The 19556-nt window shown below is 41.1% G+C and overlaps 1 protein-coding gene and 1 long non-coding RNA gene across 2 annotated transcripts in view; one reads left to right on the top strand and one right to left on the bottom strand.

Moving 5' to 3' along the window:
- LOC143749444 (WW domain binding protein VOPP1-like) overlaps window positions 1-10395 on the top strand; it is a 45510-nt gene extending 35115 nt beyond the window's left edge. The window contains exon 5 of the mRNA XM_077241940.1: window positions 8067-10395. Within this exon, the coding sequence (XP_077098055.1) occupies window positions 8067-8278 (212 nt within the window). The 3' untranslated portion in view covers window positions 8279-10395. The remainder of the gene's footprint in view (window positions 1-8066) is intronic.
- A 759-nt stretch (window positions 10396-11154) lies between these two features.
- Window positions 11155-13107, bottom strand: LOC143749433 (uncharacterized). The gene is made up of 2 exons (XR_013206974.1): window positions 13016-13107; window positions 11155-11726 (listed from the first exon to the last, which is right to left on the bottom strand). It is a non-coding gene; the product is annotated as an uncharacterized LOC143749433 (long non-coding RNA).
- Window positions 13108-19556: the final 6449 nt, after the last annotated feature.

Below are 19556 nucleotides of genomic sequence, written 5' to 3'. Positions count from 1 at the left end.
CACTAATGCCACAAAGGTCACACACGCAACTAACGCCACACATGCTACACACTCCACTAACGCCACACACGCCACAAACATCACACGCCACTAATGCCACACATATTACACACTCCACTAACGCCACAAACATCACACACGCCCATAACGCCACATACACCACACGCCAAAACCGCAACACATGCCACACACTCCACTAACGCAACACACTCCACTAGCGTCACACACGCCAAACACATTATGAAATGTTTCACATTCATTTTTACGCACTGATGAATGAGTCGAAATGATCAGAAAAAATGTGCAGAGATCTGATTATATAGACTGAGAATAAAACATTGCTGTACAATTGGCAATATTCATAGTTTCATGGTAAACTATTTTCCCAACCACTAAAGCACATATTAGGAAAATAGGTCACTTTTGTATGACTTTAATAAGTTTGTATCTGTTCTGAGGGAAAATGAACCGAGTCATTATATTTGCTTGAGTGGACAAATGAATTGAAAATCTGAATAAGGCTGCAATTCCTTGGGTTTTATTTCTAAGGCTTTTATTTTTCAAAGGACAAATTAACATCAAAAAGGAGAAGCACTCTCTCGTTTATCTTACAGTACGTTGTTAAATGGAAAAACAAAATGAAAAGGGTCGCTTGAGCTCCAGTTGAAGCAAACGAAGCTTGACACGCATCAATCTGACTGAAGCTAATCCATAGAACGGCTAGAAGTCTAGTTTCTTGCAGTAAATCTGAATGATATCTTGAATTCGTAAGCATATATAGCTCTAAAAAGTAGGTAGGCTTCATAAAACACCATAATTATACATCAGCCCTTTAACTCTTTTACAGCACACAGGATTGATACGGTTAAGCTCTGATGTTTCCCTCCTCTGCCCTTCTACATTCCCTTCAGCTCATTAATATCTGACCCAGCTTTCAACAATATTCAGTTTACATGTCAGGTACATAAACAGGAGTTTGTGCATTCATTGATAAGTGCTTGCAGAAGTGCTGCTTCTTGAATGTTTTGATGGTTTCAGCAGAGCTGGACGAGGTTTGCTGAAGGTTTTGGGAAAAAAGCGATTATATATACACTCACCTAAAGGATTATTAGGAACACCATACTAATACTGTGTTTGACCCCCTTTCGCCTTCAGAACTGCCTTAATTCTATTGGCATTGATTCAACAAGGTGCTGAAAGCATTCTTTAGAAATGTTGGCCCATATTGATAGGATAGCATCTTGTAGTTGATGGAGATTTGTGGGATGCACATCCAGGGCACGAAGCTCCCGTTCCACCACATCCCAAAGATGCTCTATTGGGTTGAGATCTGGTGACTATGGGGGCCAGTTTAGTACAGTGAACTCATTGTCATTTTCAAGAAACCAATTTGAAATGATTCGAGCTTTGTGACATGGTGCATTATCCTGCTGGAAGTGGCCATCAGAGGATGGGTACATGGTGGCCATAAAGGGATGGACTTGGTCAGAAACAATGCTCAGATAGGCCGTGGCATTTAAACGATGCCCAATTGGCACTAAGGGGCCTAAAGTGTGCCAAGAAAACATCCCCCACACCATTACACCACCACAACCAGCCTGCACAGTGGTAACAAGGCATGATGGATCCATGTTCTCATTCTGTTTACGCCAAATTCTGACTCTACCATCTGAATGTTTAAACAGAAATCGAGACACATCAGACCAGGCAACATTTTTACAGTCTTCAACTGTCCAATTTTGGTGAGCTCTTGCAAATTGTAGCATCTTTTTCCTATTTGTAGTGGAGATGAGTGGTACCCGGTGGGATCTTCTGCTGTTGGAGCCCATCCACCTCAAGGTTGTGCGTGTTGTGGCTTCACAAATGCTTTGCTGCATTCCTCGGTTGTAACGAGTGGTTATTTCAGTCAAAGTTGCTCTTCTATCAGCTTGAATCAGTCGGCCCATTCTCCTCTGACCTCTAGCATCAACAAGGCATTTTCGCCCACAGGACTGCCGCATACTGGATGTTTTTCCCTTTTCACACCATTATTTGTAAACCCTAGAAATTGTGCGTGAAAATCCCAGTAACTGAGCAGATTGTGAAATACTCAGACCGGCCCGTCTGGTACCAACAACCATGCCCCGCTCAAAATCGCTTAAATCACCTTTCTTTCCCATTCTGACATTCAGTTTGGAGTTCAGGAGATTGTCTTGACCAGGACCACACCCCTAAATGCAATGAAGCAACTGCCATGTGATTGGTTGATTAGATAATTGCATTAATGAGAAATTGAACAGGTGTTCCTAATAATCCTTTAGGTAAGTGTATATACAGGTCCTTCTAAAAAAATTAGCATATTGTGATAAAGTTCATTATTTTCCATAATGTAATGATACAAATTAAACTTTCATAAATTTTAGATTCATTGCACACCAACTGAAATATTTCAGGTGTTGTATTGTTTTAATACTGATGATTTTGGCATACAGCTCATGAAAACCCAAAATTCCTGTCTCAAAAAATTAGCATATCATGAAAAGGGTCTCTAAACGAGCTATTAACCTAATCATCTGAATCAACTAATTAACTCTAAACATCTTCAAAAGATTCCTGAGGCTTTTAAAAACTCCCAGCCTGTTTCATTACTCAAAACCGCAATCATGGGTAAGACTGCCGACCTGACTGCTGTCCAGAAGGCCATCATTGACACCCTCAAGCAAGAGGGTAAGACACAGAAAGAAATTTCTGAACAAATAGGCTGTTCCCAGAGTGCTGTATCAAGGCACCTCAGTGGGAAGTCTGTGGGAAGGAAAAAGTGTGGCAAAAAACGCTGCACAACGAGAAGAGGTGACCGGACCCTGAGGAAGATTGTGGAGAAGGACCGATTCCAGACCTTGGGGGACCTGCGGAAGCAGTGGACTGAGTCTGGAGTAGAAACATCCAGAGCCACTGTGCACAGGCGTGTGCAGGAAATGGGCTACAGGTGCCGCATTCCCCAGGTCAAGCCACTTTTGAACCAGAAACAGCGGCAGAAGCGCCTGACCTGGGCTACAGAGAAGCAGCACTGGACTGTTGCTCAGTTTTGCATGTCATTCGGAAATCAAGGTGCCAGAGTCTGGAGGAAGACTGGGGAGAAGGAAATGCCAAAATGCCTGAAGTCCAGTGTCAAGTACCCACAGTCAGTGATGGTCAGGGGTGCCATGTCAGCTGCTGGTGTTGGTCCACTGTGTTTTATCAAGGGCAGGGTCAATGCAGCTAGCTATCAGGAGATTTTGGAGCACTTCATGCTTCCATCTGCTGAAAAGCTTTATGGAGATGAAGATTTCATTTTTCAGAACGACCTGACACCTTCTCACAGTGCCAAAACCACTGGTAAATGGTTTACTGACCATGGTATTACTGTGCTCAATTGGCCTGCCAACTCTCCTGACCTGAACCCCATTGAGAATCTGTGGGATATTGTGAAGAGAAAGTTGAGAGACGCAAGACCCAACACTCTGGATGAGCTTAAGGCCGCTATCGAAGCATCCTGGGCCTCCATAACACCTCAGCAGTGCCACAGGCTGATTGCCTCCATGCCACGCCGCATTGAAGCAGTCATTTCTGCAAAAGGATTCCAGACCAAGTATTGACTATTGAGTGCATAACTGAACATAATTATTTGAAGGTTGACTTTTTTTTTTGTATTAAAAACACTTCTTTTATTGGTCGGATGAAATATGCTAATTTTTTGAGACAGGAATTTTGGGTTTTCATGAGCTGTATGCCAAAATCATCAGTATTAAAACAATTAAAGACCTGAAATATTTCAGTTGGTGTGCAATGAATCTAAAATATATGAAAGTTTAATTTTTATCATTACATTATGGAAAATAATGAACTTTATCACAATATGCTAATTTTTTGAGAAGGACCTGTATATACAGTGCTGCTTGAAAGTTTGTGAACCCCTTGCAGAATCTGTGAAAATGTGAATAATTTTAACTAAATAAGAGGGTTCATACAACATGCATGTTATTTTTTATTTACTTCTGTCCTGCATAAGATGTTTTACATAAAAGACGTTTACATGTAGTCCTCAAGACAAAAAAAATAGCTGAATGTATAAAAATGACGCTGTTGAAAAGTTGATGCACCCTTGATTCTTACTGTGTCGTTACCTGGATGATCCATGGCTGTTTTGTGTTTTGTGATGGTTGTTCTTGAGTCCCTTGTTTGTCCTGAGCATTTAAACTGCACAATGTTCTTCAGAAAAATTCTCCAGGGCCCGAAAAATCTTTTCAAGCATCTTTTTCATATTTGAACTCTTTCCAGACTGTATGATTTTGAGATCCATCTTTTCACACTAAGGACGATTGAGGGACTCAAACACAACTATTAAAATAGGTTCAAACGTTCACTGATTCTCCAGAAGGAAACACAATGCATTAAAGGGTGGTTGATTATGATTTAACTTTTCGAACTTTAGTTAGTGTGTAATGTTGCTGTGTGAGCATAAACAACATCTGCAAAGTTACAACGCTCAGAGTTCAGAGCAAAGGGAGATATTTGTTTTTAACTACAACAAACGGCTCGTAGCGACTACACAACATTCTTCCCAGGTTAGTGACATCACAAACCCTAAAATTTACATAAACCCTCCTGGAACGTGATTTATAGATTATCATGACAGAATATGCTAATCAGTGACTAAAGACAACCACACATAAGCTACATAAATTCATCAACTAACCCTTCAGAAATGTTGTCTACATGTTGTCACTTCTTTAGTCTCTCCATCTTTGTCTCAAGACCGGTTTGAAATTAAAAGGCTAAAAGTTTTTGAAATTCTCAGTGCATGTCTGTGTGAGGTAATCGAAGCTGCTTAGAATTAGCTGTTGAAGCTCCGCCCCCTGTGCCAGGAGCAGCAGCTGCATTTAAAGTGACGGACAAAAAACGTTTTTGCTTACCCTCAAAAAGTTTGCTATCTGAAAATAAATGTGTGGTATGTAAAAATATCTGTGGGGTATTTTGAGCTTAAACTTCACATACACACTATGGGAACATCAAAGACTTATTTTACATCTTGTGAAAAGGGCATTATACCACCCCTTTGAGAGCCAGGGGGTGAAAACATTTGACGTCATGGCAGGAGGCTATAAAGCACAACGAGACCAAACATTGTCAGCTTCTGTCTTCGGCAAGCGCTCTGTGTGAAACTGTCTCTGTCTATTTATTGTTTGTCCACAAGCATATTATATATCTAGACACAAGTATAATGTGCGAGCAATCAGCATTTTGGATCGTGTGTTCCTCCCTACCCTCGTTTCATTACGAGTGGGGATACATATGATTTATGTGTTGTTTGTTGTTTGTTTGGGAGTGGAGCATGCACGGTCAGCTCTAGTAGTGGCAGAGGGTGGACCTTGTGGTGTTCATTCATAAATTCCCAACGTGTTACATAAGCACTATCGAGAGTTTTAGCTCTGCTCATGTTGGCTTCCTTCTCGAGGAAGGAAAGTGCCTCGAGATGTGTCCCATTTTGGATCTGCAAGTTCTGAACTTGTCATGCAGCTAATGCATTAGCTAATGCTAATGCAGTCATGCAGCTAAAATTCAAAATGTTAACCCTGAGACGAATCATGCCACAGATCAGATCTGAGGACTGGTTTGTCACGATAGATCTCAAGGACGCGTACTTCCACATATCCATCCTTCCATATCACAGGAAGTTCCTGAGGTTTGCTTTTAGGGGCAAAGCATACCAATATCGAGTTTCGCTATGAGTTTCGAGATAGTGCTATTCAGCCTAGCACTATCACCCTGCACTTTCACGAAATGCGTAGATGTAGCTCTGGTGGATCTTCCTTTCGTTTACTTGTTTTCAGGACGCCTCTTTCTTGCCTGTTCCCTGTTGAGTCGTTTGGATGAGCAATAGGAGTCCTGATGTCCCAAACCACGCCTAGAAAAGTGGTCTTCTGTAGTGGAGAAAGCACTCTTTTTGGCGTTTAGCCGTAGTCCCAACTCTTTCATGTGGGCGAGAACGACATCTCGTTGTGGGATTTCAAACGGAAGAAGAAATGGACTTCTCTACTAGACCGTGATCTGACAAACCTGTCAGGATGGGGAGCTTGGTATTCGCATCATGAACTACATCGACGATTGGTTGATTCTGGCTCAGTCGCATCAGTTGGCGGTTCGGCATCGAGATGTTGTTCTCGCCCACAGGAAAGAGTTGGGGTTACGGCTAAACGCCAAAAAGAGTGCTTTCTCCTCTACTGAGGACCACTTTTCTAGGCGTGGTTTGGGACTCAATGTCGATGCAGGCATGCCTCTCATCAGCACGCATAGAGTCCATCCTGTCGGCTGTGAAAAGAATAAAGCTAGGCCAGTCACTCACTGTGAAACAGTTTCAAGGACTGTTGGGTCTGATGGCAACAGCATCCAGCGTGATACCTTTTGGCCTGATGCACATGAGACCCTGCAGTGGTGACTCAGGACTAAAGGGGCGATGCTTACGACGGATGCTTCCCTCACGGGCTAGGGAGCAATCATGGATGGTCTCTCGGGGTTCGTGGACGGGTCACCACTTCACCTGGCACTTAATCACCTGGTAAAGATGGCTCAGGCTCTACATCCCTGGGCTCCAGATTCAGGGAGCAGAGACCCTGTCGAGGCAGGGGCTGAGGCCCAGGGAAGGGAGACTCCACCCTGAGGTGGCGGAGCTCATATGGAGTTTCAGATGTGGCTGTACTGCATCTGTACATGGTTTCCCTGATTGTTCTACTTCCGGGAGTTATGGAAGTGTCGGTTTGGCCTCTGAGGGGGCCCGATTCATAGACTCCTGTCTCTCAACTGAGGTTGTCGAGACCACGATCTCTCTATAGCTCCCTGCACAGGAAACAAACCGGTTTCCTCCGTGGTGCATTTGAGCAGGAGTTTGGCGTCTTTGTAGCCTTGTATTTGGGGTATCCCTACAAGAGGTGTGTGATGCGGTGGGCTGTACCTTTCCGCACACACTCATCAGGTTTACAACATATTTTTGGGCTTCACTCCTGGGTCCCAGGTGATTCTGTCTTTGTTGTGCTCTCCTGATTTCACACAAGGCACTGGACACTATGGTGGCATTGGTATAGACGTTCCCACAGCTTCGATCTCGACGCAACTCGAGTTCCCTTGAAAGAGAACGCCTCGGTTACTAATGTAACCCTGAAGAGAGAACGAGACGTTGCTTCGGCGTGCAATACTTTCACCGTGCCTGTGACCTACTTGCTTTGACCTATCAGAAGGTGACAAGGTTTGGTCTGGGTGCGCTTTATATCTTCCTGCCATGACGTCACCCGCCTATACGCCATTGGACTGATTTTACAAGTGCTTCATGAGGCAATAACGCAGAGCATTCCCACAGCGTCAATCTCGACGCAACGTCTCGTTCCCTCTTCAGGGAACCGAGGTTACAGAAGAAACCGAGGCGTTTTCCTAACCAGCTTCCAGCTTGGAACAGCAGTTAATTTCACATCGAAAATGCACTAAAACTAGCGAAACACATGTCTCAGATCATCTCATTCTTCCAGAACACTAGCAGAGGATTCACTAAAGAAACACACTTTATCACCCATAAAACACAGACCTGAAAACACTAACAGGAGCATTATACAATGATATCTTTTGTAAAATGTATTTTATAATTCACTGCAGTTTGTTACATGTCCATGTTTACTTTACTATACAAAATTATTCCTAAGTTTCCCCTTTTGCATGGATGGTAATACAACTGAAAGACTAACACTTGTGTAGATTTTCAGCTACATCTAATTGTTTTGATACCATTTAATTTTTTAATTGTTAGGTTTCGAGTTGAACAGTTTTTTAAGGAGTATGTAAATGTGCAAATTGGCCTGTGTGGAAGCTAAATTAGATTGAATGATCACACAGTATGAGAGCAACTTTGTAAAGTACTCTTATATCAGCCACCAGTATTTTTTGTCCCCCAGTATGACGGCAACTTTATATCAGATACAGTTTCCACTATTCCAGTGACAAATGTTGACATTTCACAGCGCTAGTAAACCTTGACATTAATTCATTCCATGTTTCTCCAACAGTCTCTCAGCAGCCGGGCATTCAAGGCTACGTTGACCCCTGCGTCGCCATGACGACGACGACCCTGGCCCCTGCCTACCCCGGGCCGACCCCGGCAACACACGTGATGAGCTCCTTCCCTCCGCCCCCGTCCTACTGTAGTCACCCGCCGCCCTCGTACGAGCAGGTGTTCAGCGGCGCAGAGAAGAAGAGCCACACACAACCCTCGCAGTGAGAGCCACACACACACACACACTTCCTTTCGTTTGCTTGTTTCAGGACGCCTCTTTCTTACCCGTCCCCAGTTGCGTCGTTTGATCGGAGGGGCAACAAAGAGAACAGAGTCCTGATGGGATGTGGGATTTCAAACGGAAGCAGAAATGGACTTCTCTACCCGCCAGAGATTTGAGAAACCTGTCAGGATGGGGAGCGCAGAAGATAGTGAGAGTGAGCGCGCGCTTGTGTCGGTCACACTAATGATCTGACCCTTGACCTTCAGGAGAACAGGTGCTCCGGAACCATACCGACGCCCAAACTTACTCAAGAACCCCAAAAGCAGGGAGTTTCGTACTGTAGACATTCTGATCCACATCATGCATTTGAGCTGTTGCTTTGTTCCAATCTAAACACTTTAATGGGCAGAAATTTGAAATAGATGATGAACTCATATGCACGGAGTCTATTGAAGCCATGCTCTCAGAGCGAAAGGGAATCTGCTCACATCTTTTCTGGTTTACTTCACCCTTAATGCCCTGTTTCTGTGGATGGGCTAAGGCTCGTTTCAGGTTAAACGTCTCGTTTCGTTAGAGTTCGTTCTCTGGGCCTCTGCAGACTCATTATTATCATTGAAGTATGTGCAGAAGAACCAGAAGGCTTGACCCCCGATGAGAAATATAGCTGAAGTTTATAGTGTTATTTCGAGGGAGTGATGCATTTACTGCTTGAAAACATTTTAGCCTCGTAATTAGCATGAACACGGATAACGTGAAGCAAACAGACACAGTACTTTAACATTACATTTATGCATTTAGGAGACTTTTATTCAAAGCGACTTACAAGAGAAGAACTAAAGCCATTTTTTGGAGCCAATAATATTTGTAATATCCAGTGCCAGATTTATTTCACTGATCAAGCTTTCTATATTTTCCAATAGTTATTTTACAAAGCAGACATATGAATCTCTTGAAAACTCTCACATTTAAACCCTCAGTTCAATTAAATAGGATTAAAAACAAGAAATTATAGTTTGCATGAATAAATGAAGCCTATTTTTAGGACCATTTAGGAACTTTTATTTGTTGATGACAGTTAAGCGCATTAACCTTCTGCTGCTGTTCGGTCATTTTGACTGACAAATTTTAAGTTTTTTAGAGTTTTGGTAAAGATTTTGGCACTTGCTGTGAGAACTCAAAAAACAATCATGGACACGATTGGAAAAGGTTAAATGGTCCGGGTAAAAATAGTCAAATTTTTTTTGCCACGTGAGCACTAGAGGGTTAATAATAATTTGGGGAAATGCTGTTAATTATCAAAAATGTCAATGCAAAATTTTCAATTTCCCAATTTTTATTTTTTTTGGTGAATAACGACCCAGACATGTTCTTGGTAAGATTCACCCACATATACGTAAATAATGATGATTGTTTGGAAAAGTATATCAAATTTGGAAGCTATTTCCAGAACCCTAGAAGTGAAATGTCAATGTGGTTTTTATTTAAAATGTACTAAATATTAATTCAACATGTGAGTTATTTGACAGGGCACATGTGGAAAAAACTAACTGACTGTAAAGTTTGAAATTTTGACTACTTATGATTAATATTTTGAATGCCGGCTGGTTAATATTCTTGAAGTTGTGACCGTGAACAGAATGCACCTTCGGGATCAGGAATGCCAACGTTATGGAAACACTCACATTTAGACGACCAGGTTTTTTCACCTGAACATATTTTCAGTGCATAAATTGCATTATTTATCAATTTACTCCCTATTATTGACTGGAAAACTGCCCATCATTAATTGGTCCTGGTGTATTTCAAGATATGATTGGAAAGTGTTGTTTTTTTGTAGTCGTGGTTTCATTGTTAATGTTTTATTTGTCATACGCTTGAAGTTTCAACTATGCAAAGGAGGGATGTTGAACTGGTAAGAGGTTCTTCTGTTGAAATTGAAGAGATGTTTAAGACACTGTAGTGTGATGTCATCAGTTGATGAATCTGTGAAAGTGTTTTCTTTAGTAATTGCACTGTTTCCTACAGTCATCGACACACCAGCAACATCAGTCAACCCTGTCAGTGTCCGATGCGCTGCTGTAATAAAGCTCCCTCTCTTTCTGATGTTTGCTACACCTTTCACATGTGTTGGGTTTGCTTTAATGTGTTTGTTGCTCTTTTGAGGCTTTGTTCTACTCACACTCTCTTTACTTGCATAATCATGACATTTTACTGGAACTAATGGCCATAACATCAGACGACCCACATCAGGCTATTACTGATGATGATAATATTACAGAGCCGTTTCTGTAGGTTATGCTGAAGGTTCAGGATACATCTTGCAGATTTTTTTTCAAGCACACATTGCACACAGTCATCTCATGTTGAAATGTAAACACAAATCGTAATATACTCACAAAGGGAAATTATTTCATGAGAAAACGACCACGACTGGCAGGCGATGTTGTCCTGCATCATTCAGTTTAATTCAGAAAGACAAAAGTTCACAGCCTTTTACTGTTTATCAAATATTAATCTTCTTAATCTCTGAATATTTTTGCTAGGAAAATGAATATGAAAGATACTTCAACCAAAAAATCCAAGACATTTGTAAAAGTGGGCGGAGGATGTTGCACTATCAGCCACACCCACTCTTCTGATTGGCTCAGATCTGCCAAACAAATCAGGTTTTTGTCAGGAGGGTTTCTGATTCACCACTGTGTGTGTGTGTGTGTGTGTGTGTGTGTGTGTGTGTGTGTGTGTGTGTGTGTGTGTGTGTGTGTGTGTGTGTGTGTTGAATCCAAGGACTGGGATGTGTTAGAAAAAAGGTGTTTGTACAGATATCTGAGAATGATTTTTTTGACCTTTTCTACAGTGTTCATTAGAATCAGACATGTGACCGGTTCAGAAAAGCCCAATTTATTGAGACATTCATATCACGTTCTGCCTGAGGAAACGATATTTACATTCTTTCAGGTATAATGGAACGAAACACTGACACAGCACATACTTGACTAACACACAGGGAGGAAATTGGCCTAAAGACACACAAACACACTCCGACATGAGCACGTTTTCCATTCGCATGCGAGACGACACCGACGAGCCAACGAACGCTCCAGTGATTCACCAAAACACATGCAAACGCAAGAAACATGATGTGCTGTACGACTAAGACATAAACTACAACTCAAACATGTATTAGCCTCAAATATAATCCGACAGACTGATGAACACAAGCTACAACACAGAACTCAAGGCGTTGATTGAAATTATAGGCTGACGGTTGTTGTTTGTGTCCGTTTTAAAGGGTGTGTACCCGTACCATCCAACGCTGTCACAGCTGGGAAACTCCTCATACCGGAGCAAAAGTCTATGAGTCCAGACGCACATGTCAAAGTTCAAAAGCAGGGAATCTGGATCCCTCGGGCTGGAGGACGTCTGAGAGATAGTGGACGGCTCCCGCCATTCCTGCACACAAAACATCCGGGTTAGCAGAGATATTCATAATATCATAGGATTTCATGTGCTCCAAGTCTTCCTGAAAGGGAAGTTGTGCTGGTCTTTTCTCCTCTATTGTGTCGTATATCGAGTGAAACGCTTCAGGAACTAGAACACATGTGGGCGGGGCTTGATTGTGTCTGTGAGGAACTGATTGGATGGTTGTGGTTTGCTATTGGCTGATCTCATGTGAGTGACAGGTTATAGCCCCGCCCACATCATCAGAGAAGAGAAGAGGAACTTATTCTCATTCAACATTATTAACACAATAATGATGATGTGCACCCATAAATCATTTACAATAAACACTGTGAAATTCCATAAAAAATAAAGATGTCCATTTCGATTTAATGGTGAATTTAAAGGTGCAGTGTGTAACTTTTGGCGACATCTAGCGGTTCAGTTGCGAGTTTACACTAAGGGCTCAGCCCACTGCTCACCACTCCCTTTCGAAGAAGCTACGGTGGCCAAAACGGGACAAACATCGTCGTCTGAGACGGCAGAGAATAGCCAGAGTAAACCAAGTTTCTGTACCACAGTCCATTATAAACCACATCATGGATAAAGTTTACAAAGCCATAGTCAGGTGAGGATCAAGGGTCTTAATATACAGGTCCTTCTCAAAAAATTAGCATATTGTGATAAAGTTCATTATTTTCCATAATGTAATGATAAAAATTAAACTTTCATATATTTTAGATTCATTGCACACCAACTGAAATATTTCAGGTCTTTTATTGTTTTAATACTGATGATTTTGGCATACAGCTCATGAAAACCCAAAATTCCTATCTCAAAAAATTAGCATATTTCATCCGACCAATAAAAGAAGTGTTTTTAATACAAAAAAAGTCAACCTTCAAATAATTATGTTCAGTTATGCACTCAATACTTGGTCGGGAATCCTTTTGCAGAAATGACTGCTTCAATGCGGCGTGGCATGGAGGCAATCAGTATTTGATACTGTATTTGATCAAATAAACGCAGCTTTGGAGAGCAGAAGAAAAAAACTCAAACTTTTGAACAGTATGTATATAAAGACTATATAATTATCCAATATAAACTGTAATCATGCGCTACACAATTAAAGGAGCCCATTCTCACAGTCAGAAATCATGTGAACTGTACTCATAACTGGCCGTCAGAACATCAGGCTTCAGCACAGATGATGATGTCACTGATGACGTCACGACTGAAGTTGAAATACGCTTTTGAGAATATTGAAGAGAACAGTTTGAGGAGACGTGATTATTAATTACCTTCAAACAGGGAATAGGGCCGGTCAGGGATGCGGCAGCCATGCGTCCCGTAGTCTAGACACCATTCAGCAAACTAGATACACACACACACACACACACACACACACACACACACACACACACACACACACACACACACAGAGTTGTCAGAAAAACAACACCAAACACATGGTTAATAAGAAAACATTGATCCGCCTGAAGTGTGTCTATGCAAAATCCCTGAACCACGTTGAGTTTCTCCTCAAACACGAGTGATGAAGGAATCATGGGAAATTCTGAGCGGGAGTTATTCACTGTTGCAGACAAGAGCTGGTTAATCTGAGAGAGTGTGTGTATGTGTGTGTGTGTAGGTCTCGTGAGCTGATCTGGTATCAGAAATCCTACCGGATTATGAGAAGTGAGCTGTAGTAACAACTTTAGAATGAACCATACACAGTTTTTAAAAAGTAAAACATGATACTGATTAGGCTTGGGCGGTATCCAAATTTTTATACCATCAAACCTCCTCCCTATTTTACCGGGGTATACGGTATTACCGTGACTAATTAAAAATTATGACATAAGGCTCAGACAGCATCACCAAACTGTTGGCTTGTGTCTACACCGTTCAGAAACTGAATACCAGATCGGGCATAAAAAACACAACAAAAATAATCAAGGCCAACCCGTGCACGTTGTGTCTGATCCCGGCTGACGGCATTAAATGTAATATGAGCCGGAGCCCTATTTAGACTCGACTATTTTTAATACGTGGGCCGTTATAATATTGTGCCGCCAAATAATTGTTTAACCCAGGTGCTGAGGGGGTGGTAGATATAAATACTATCTATAAATGAGCAAAAATGGGACAATTAATAATATTTAATTATTTTAATTATGACAATTGTAATCATTTTATTAATTAATTTAAATTAAATTAACAAGCAAGAAGTGCATTTGTAAATCCGGTGACACGCGTCCATTGATTTTTATTAATACAACTTTTCTGTCAGTGCTGCAAAGATTAAGCTGACGATCAACATCTCCTAGTGAACGCGCATATATAGAGAGAAATGCACATCATGGATTACATAATCAGAGAGTAGGCTAGCCTATTTCTTTTCGTTTTGAATTGTTTCGTTTAATGAATTTGATGATCGCCATTTCCGTATGAATGCGCATAGAGAGAAATGCACATCATGGATTAAATAATCAGCGAGTGGCCTATTTCTTTTCGTTTTGAATTGTTTCGTTTAATGAAATTTAGATCTGCTTTATTTAGATATCTGTCATGTCTGTGAGACATACACTGAGTTTCGGTTAATTTATGATGAGATTTCAATGCAAGTGACCGCGGCGCGCCAGCGCACGATCATGTCATGATTATGTTGTCTGCTATATTTGATTCTTATTTATTATTGGTTGATAAAAAAAAATATTAAAATTAAGATACAATTTATATAAACGAAATTCACTTTAAAGAAAGGCCTTTTACAAAATGAAACTTAATTAAGTGGTCAATGTCTGACTCCCGATGCATCCCATCTTACTCGTGCTGTTCAGTTTTCATTATCAACGTAAAAAAAATTACATTATATTATTTTAACAAATATAAACTAATGCGCCTATTTAATGAACTCGGGGCAAAATGCATCTTCGCAGCAGTGAGTGGGTGGTTGTTTCGGAGATGCGACATTAGGTTAGAGGTGTTTCCATCTCTCGCGGTCACCTTTTTTATTGCAACATTTACAAATTGCCTCGTCAGTATTTACCGCCTCTCCCTTCTCCCTTCTCTCTCTCTCTCTCTCTGTCTCTCTCTCTGTCTCTCTCTCTGTCTCTCTCTCTGTCTCTCTCTCTCTCTCTCTGTCTCTCTCTCTGTCTCTCTCTCTGTCTCTCTCTCTGTCTCTCTCTCTCTCTCTCTCTCTCTGTCTCTCTCTGTCTCTCTCTCTGTCTCTCTCTCTCTCTCTCTCTCTCTCTCTCTCTCTCTCTCTCTCTCTGTCTCTCTCTCTCTCTCTCTCTCTCTCTCTCTCTCTCTCTCTCTCTCTCTCTCTCTCTCTCTCTCTCTCTCTGTCTCTCTCTCTCTCTCTCTCTCTCTCTCTCTCTCTCTCTCTCTCTCTCTCTCTCTCTCTCTGGTGTATGCTGGGAATTGGGAAGGGAATGCATGGGAGGGTGATCTAGGTGAGAGGACCTTTTCAATTTTTCACTATTTCTTGCTTTTTTCTTGTATTCGATTATTTTAATTGAAAAAGGAAAAAAAAGTTTTAATAAAAAAAATAAAAAAAAAATAAAAAAAAGACTGAGTTTGTTTTCCGCGAGAGTTGTCTCGTGTCGGAGGTAGGGATGGCGTCTCACACTCACGCGAGTGTGCAGGCGTCAGGCCTGTCGCTCCGGCATGGGATTAGGTGTGTGACCCAGGCAGGTGTGCCTGTAGAGGATGTGTTACTGGACGTGGCAGAGCGCGTGGGCCATGAGAATATCATTTTGGCGTCTCGGATGAACAAGGCCGTAGTGGTATTTTTGAAGGAAGAAAATCTGGTTCATGGTTTGATCGAGAGCGGGATATCGGTAAGTGGCACATTTGTTTCTGTTCAACCCTTAGTTTCAATCACGACGAAGGTGACGGTTTCCAACGTTCCGACTTTTATTCCCGATGCCGACATTGAGCGAGAGCTTTCTCGATTTGGGAAACTTGCCAGTGGAATTAGAACGGTTTCACTTGGTTGTAAGAATGCCGCTTTAAAGCATGTGTTGTCATTTAGGCGACAGGTGTATATGTTTCTAAAAGAAACGACGCTGAATATCTCTTTTCGATGTGTTTTTGAGGGCAAGTCGTACATGATGTACGCGAGCACGGGAGAAATGCGGTGTTTTGATTGCGGGAGTATTGGACATGTCAGGCTGTCTTGTCCTCATCGAGTTGAACTAGAGAATGAAGCAGGCCCTAGCAATACTTCAGATAAGAGGAATGAAAATGAAGTACAAAAGAGTAGTGTACCAAATGAAGCAGCAGTGGTGAATAATGAGGTTCAGAATGTGGATTCAAATTTGAAGGAAGGAATGATAGTAGAAGATCCATCCACTAATAATGAAAAAGATACAGAGGAAGCTTCTGGTAGTAAGACAAAACAGGGAAAAATGAAGAGAGTTAATGTTGTAACTGATGTGGCTGTTGAGAGAAGCACTGTGGTACAAGGGTCTGGACAGAGTGATACTGTGGTAAAGGGGCCTGAGCAGGGTGATACTGTGGAGAGTTCAGAGAATACAAGCCAGACGAATGATGACGTAAGCGGTTTGAAAGGTGATGTTTTGGAAAGAGGAAAGATAGTATCTTTGATTAAGAAGGTGCAATCAGAAATGGTTGATGAGGGAATGGATGATGATGGCAATGGTGGTGGTGGTGATGATGATGATGATGATGATGGTGGTGGGTTGTCTGATTTCTCAGACATGTCAGATGTTTCGCAAGTAAGCTGTGAGCAGGTTTATTCTCTAGATGAAATAAACAAATTCCTGGACGAAACCTTTGGAAAATCTGTTGATGTAAGTAATCATTTTTCTGATCTGAAGAGGTTTGAGACTTCTGTTCGTTATTGGCAGAGGAAGGTTGGAGAAGATGAACTCAGTCAGAGAAAGAGATTTCGTTTAAAAAAGTTTCTTGCAAAACTGAGAAGGGATAAAACCCCTATAAAACGTAAATTTAAATAATTGAATTAATGGTTTGCATATCACTCAGGATGGCTTTACTACACTCTTTATTTCTTTCTGTCTCTCTTTTCTTTCTCTTTATATTTTCTATGGAGATGATAAGGGTAGCCTCTTTAAATATTAACGGAGGGAGAGACAGGAGCAAGAGAGCAATGGTGGCAGAATTAATTAATATTAAGAATGTAAATGTTTCTTTTTTGCAAGAAACTCATACAGATTGTAATAATGAAGTAGAGTGGTGTAGATGGTGGGAGGGGGAGAGCGTCTTCAGTCACGGGTCAAACTTGAGTGCTGGAGTGGCTATTCTTTTTTCAAAAAATTTGAACTTGAGAATTTTGTCAACTGAAGAGATAGAAAAGGGTAGAGTTTTAATGGTTGCTGGGGAGATAAATGACTTAAAATTTATTTTCATAAATGTTTATGCTCCAAACAATGGCTCAGATCGTGTGGAAGTTTTTGGGAAGTTGCAGAGTGCATTAAGAAAATGTGATAATGATTCTTGCATAATAATGGGTGGGGATTGGAATTGCACTACAAATTTTCTGTTAGACAGGAACAGAGAGGAGTCTCATCCACCGTCTAGTAATGCTCTTCAGAATATTATTAATGAGTTTGACTTGATGGATGTGTGGAGGAACATGAATAAGAGAATTAGACAGTATACATGGGTTAAAATACTAGATTCTAATGTAACTGGAGCAAGATTAGATCGAATATATATAAGTAAAACAAGCATGAAAAGAGTATCTAATGCTAACATTTTCCCTACCGGGTTTTCGGATCATCATATTGCAATCATAGATTTTAACATTATTACTTTAACACACCCCAAGTTCTATTGGCATTTCAACACTAAGTTGCTGCAGGATAGGTCTTTTTGTGAAAAGTTTGGTGATTTTTGGAAATTGTGGAAGTTGAATAAAGGTAATTTTGAAAAAATAGCACAATGGTGGGAGGTGGGGAAAACACAGATAAAGGTTTTTTGTCAAAATTTTTCCTACAATACTACTGTGTGTGTTAAAAAGAAAATTGAGCAGTTGGAGAAGGAAATTATTGATATGGAAAATGTGATGGATGTAAATGTTTTGGGTGTATCTAATGATTTAAGGAATAAGAAACTTGAATTAAGATCCATCTTAGAGGAAAGAGCGAAGGGCGCTTTAATTCGAGCAAGAATTTCTTCTATCAAGGACATTGACTCTCCCACTTCTTATTTTTTTAATCTGGAGCGGAAAGTTGCACAGCAAAAGCGCATACTTCACCTGCGCAAGGAGAATGGAATCTTAACATCTAATCCGACAGAAATGAGGAAAATGGCTATGGATTTTTATGCTGACTTGTATGGACATACTGACTGTGATTCTGAGAACATGGCACAACTATTACAAGGACTTCCAAAGTTGCAACCTGGGGATAAGAAAAAGCTTGACACCATGATCAGCCTTAACGAGCTTTCAGATGCAGTTCAGCAGCTCTCCACAGGGCGTGCGCCAGGAATAGATGGTTTGCCTGCTGAATTTTACAAGACTTTTTGGACTGTTTTAGGTGAAGATTTTTATGAAGTTTGTTGTGAATGTTTTGAAAAGGGAATGTTACCATCTAGCTGTCAGAGGGCTGTGATCTCCCTTTTACCAAAAAATGGAGATCTGGGTTTTTTAAAAAATTGGCGCCCTGTTTCTTTGATGTGCTCGGACTATAAAATATTGGCAAAAGTTTTAGCCAATAGGTTAAAAAAATACTTGCACATTGTGGTCAAAGGAGAACAAACTTATTGTATTCCGGGTCGTACAATCATGGACAATCTGTTTTTAATAAGAGATGTTATTGATGTGTCTATTATTGAAAATTGCAATGTTGGATTTCTGTCTATTGATCAGGAGAAAGCTTTTGATCGGGTGGGTCATGAGTATATTTTTAAAGTCTTGGAGTCTTTTGGGTTCGGGAATTGTTTTATTTCATGGATCAAGTTATTGTATAAAGGGGCTTCAATAATGCTTAAGATGGGGAATGGTTTGACTTATCCATTGCCGGTGAAAAGAGGTATTCGACAAGGGTGTCCTCTCTCAGGCCAACTCTATAGTCTAGCAATTGAGCCCCTGTTATGCAAATTAAGAAATGGTTTAAAGGGTTTTGTAGTTCCAGGTGACCCTAGGGAGTCGAGATGCTTTGTGTCGGCTTATGCTGACGATGTAACTATTTTTGTTACTGAGCAAGAAGATATACAAATTTTATGTGAGAGTTTGGATGTTTATGAGAAAGCGTCTACAGCTAAGGTCAATTGGGGGAAAAGTAATGGTTTTATTGTGGGCCAGTGGGGAAATGGTGGGCCACCTCCACTTCCTGGGGGATTGCATTGGGGAAGAGAAGGTATAAAAATTCTCGGAGTGTTTTTAGGAGTAGAAAACTATAGAAAAAAGAATTGGGAGGGTTTGCTGGAGAAGGTGTCTGCTAAGTTGTCTAAATGGAAATGGCTATTGCCAGAGCTATCCTATAGGGGTAGAGTTTTGGTTACAAATAACCTGGCCGCCTCCATGTTATGGCACAGACTCAACGTTTTAGAGCCACCAGATGACATTGTCAAAAGTATCCAGAGAAAGTTGGTGGAGTTCTTTTGGTCAGGACAGCATTGGATTCCTGCGTCAGCTCTATATCTTCCAACTCAAGAGGGGGGACAAGGTCTGATCGAAATAAGGAGCAGGATCAACACCTTTCGGTTGCAGGCAGCGCAGAGACTTTTGTATGAGGAGGACGTAGGGTGGACGGGTGTGGCATGCGCTCTGTTGAGAGGAACATCGAATCTGGGATACGACAAGCAGCTGTTTTTACTGCAAGTTAATGAGCTGGATTTGAATCATTT

The sequence above is a fragment of the Siphateles boraxobius genome, unplaced genomic scaffold (assembly GCF_051911475.1).
Source record: "Siphateles boraxobius isolate OS27281-9 unplaced genomic scaffold, OSU_SipBor_1 248, whole genome shotgun sequence".
NCBI lineage: Eukaryota > Metazoa > Chordata > Actinopteri > Cypriniformes > Leuciscidae > Siphateles > Siphateles boraxobius.
Note: the sequence above shows the minus strand (reverse complement) of the source record. Positions and strands in the feature narration are given on the sequence as shown.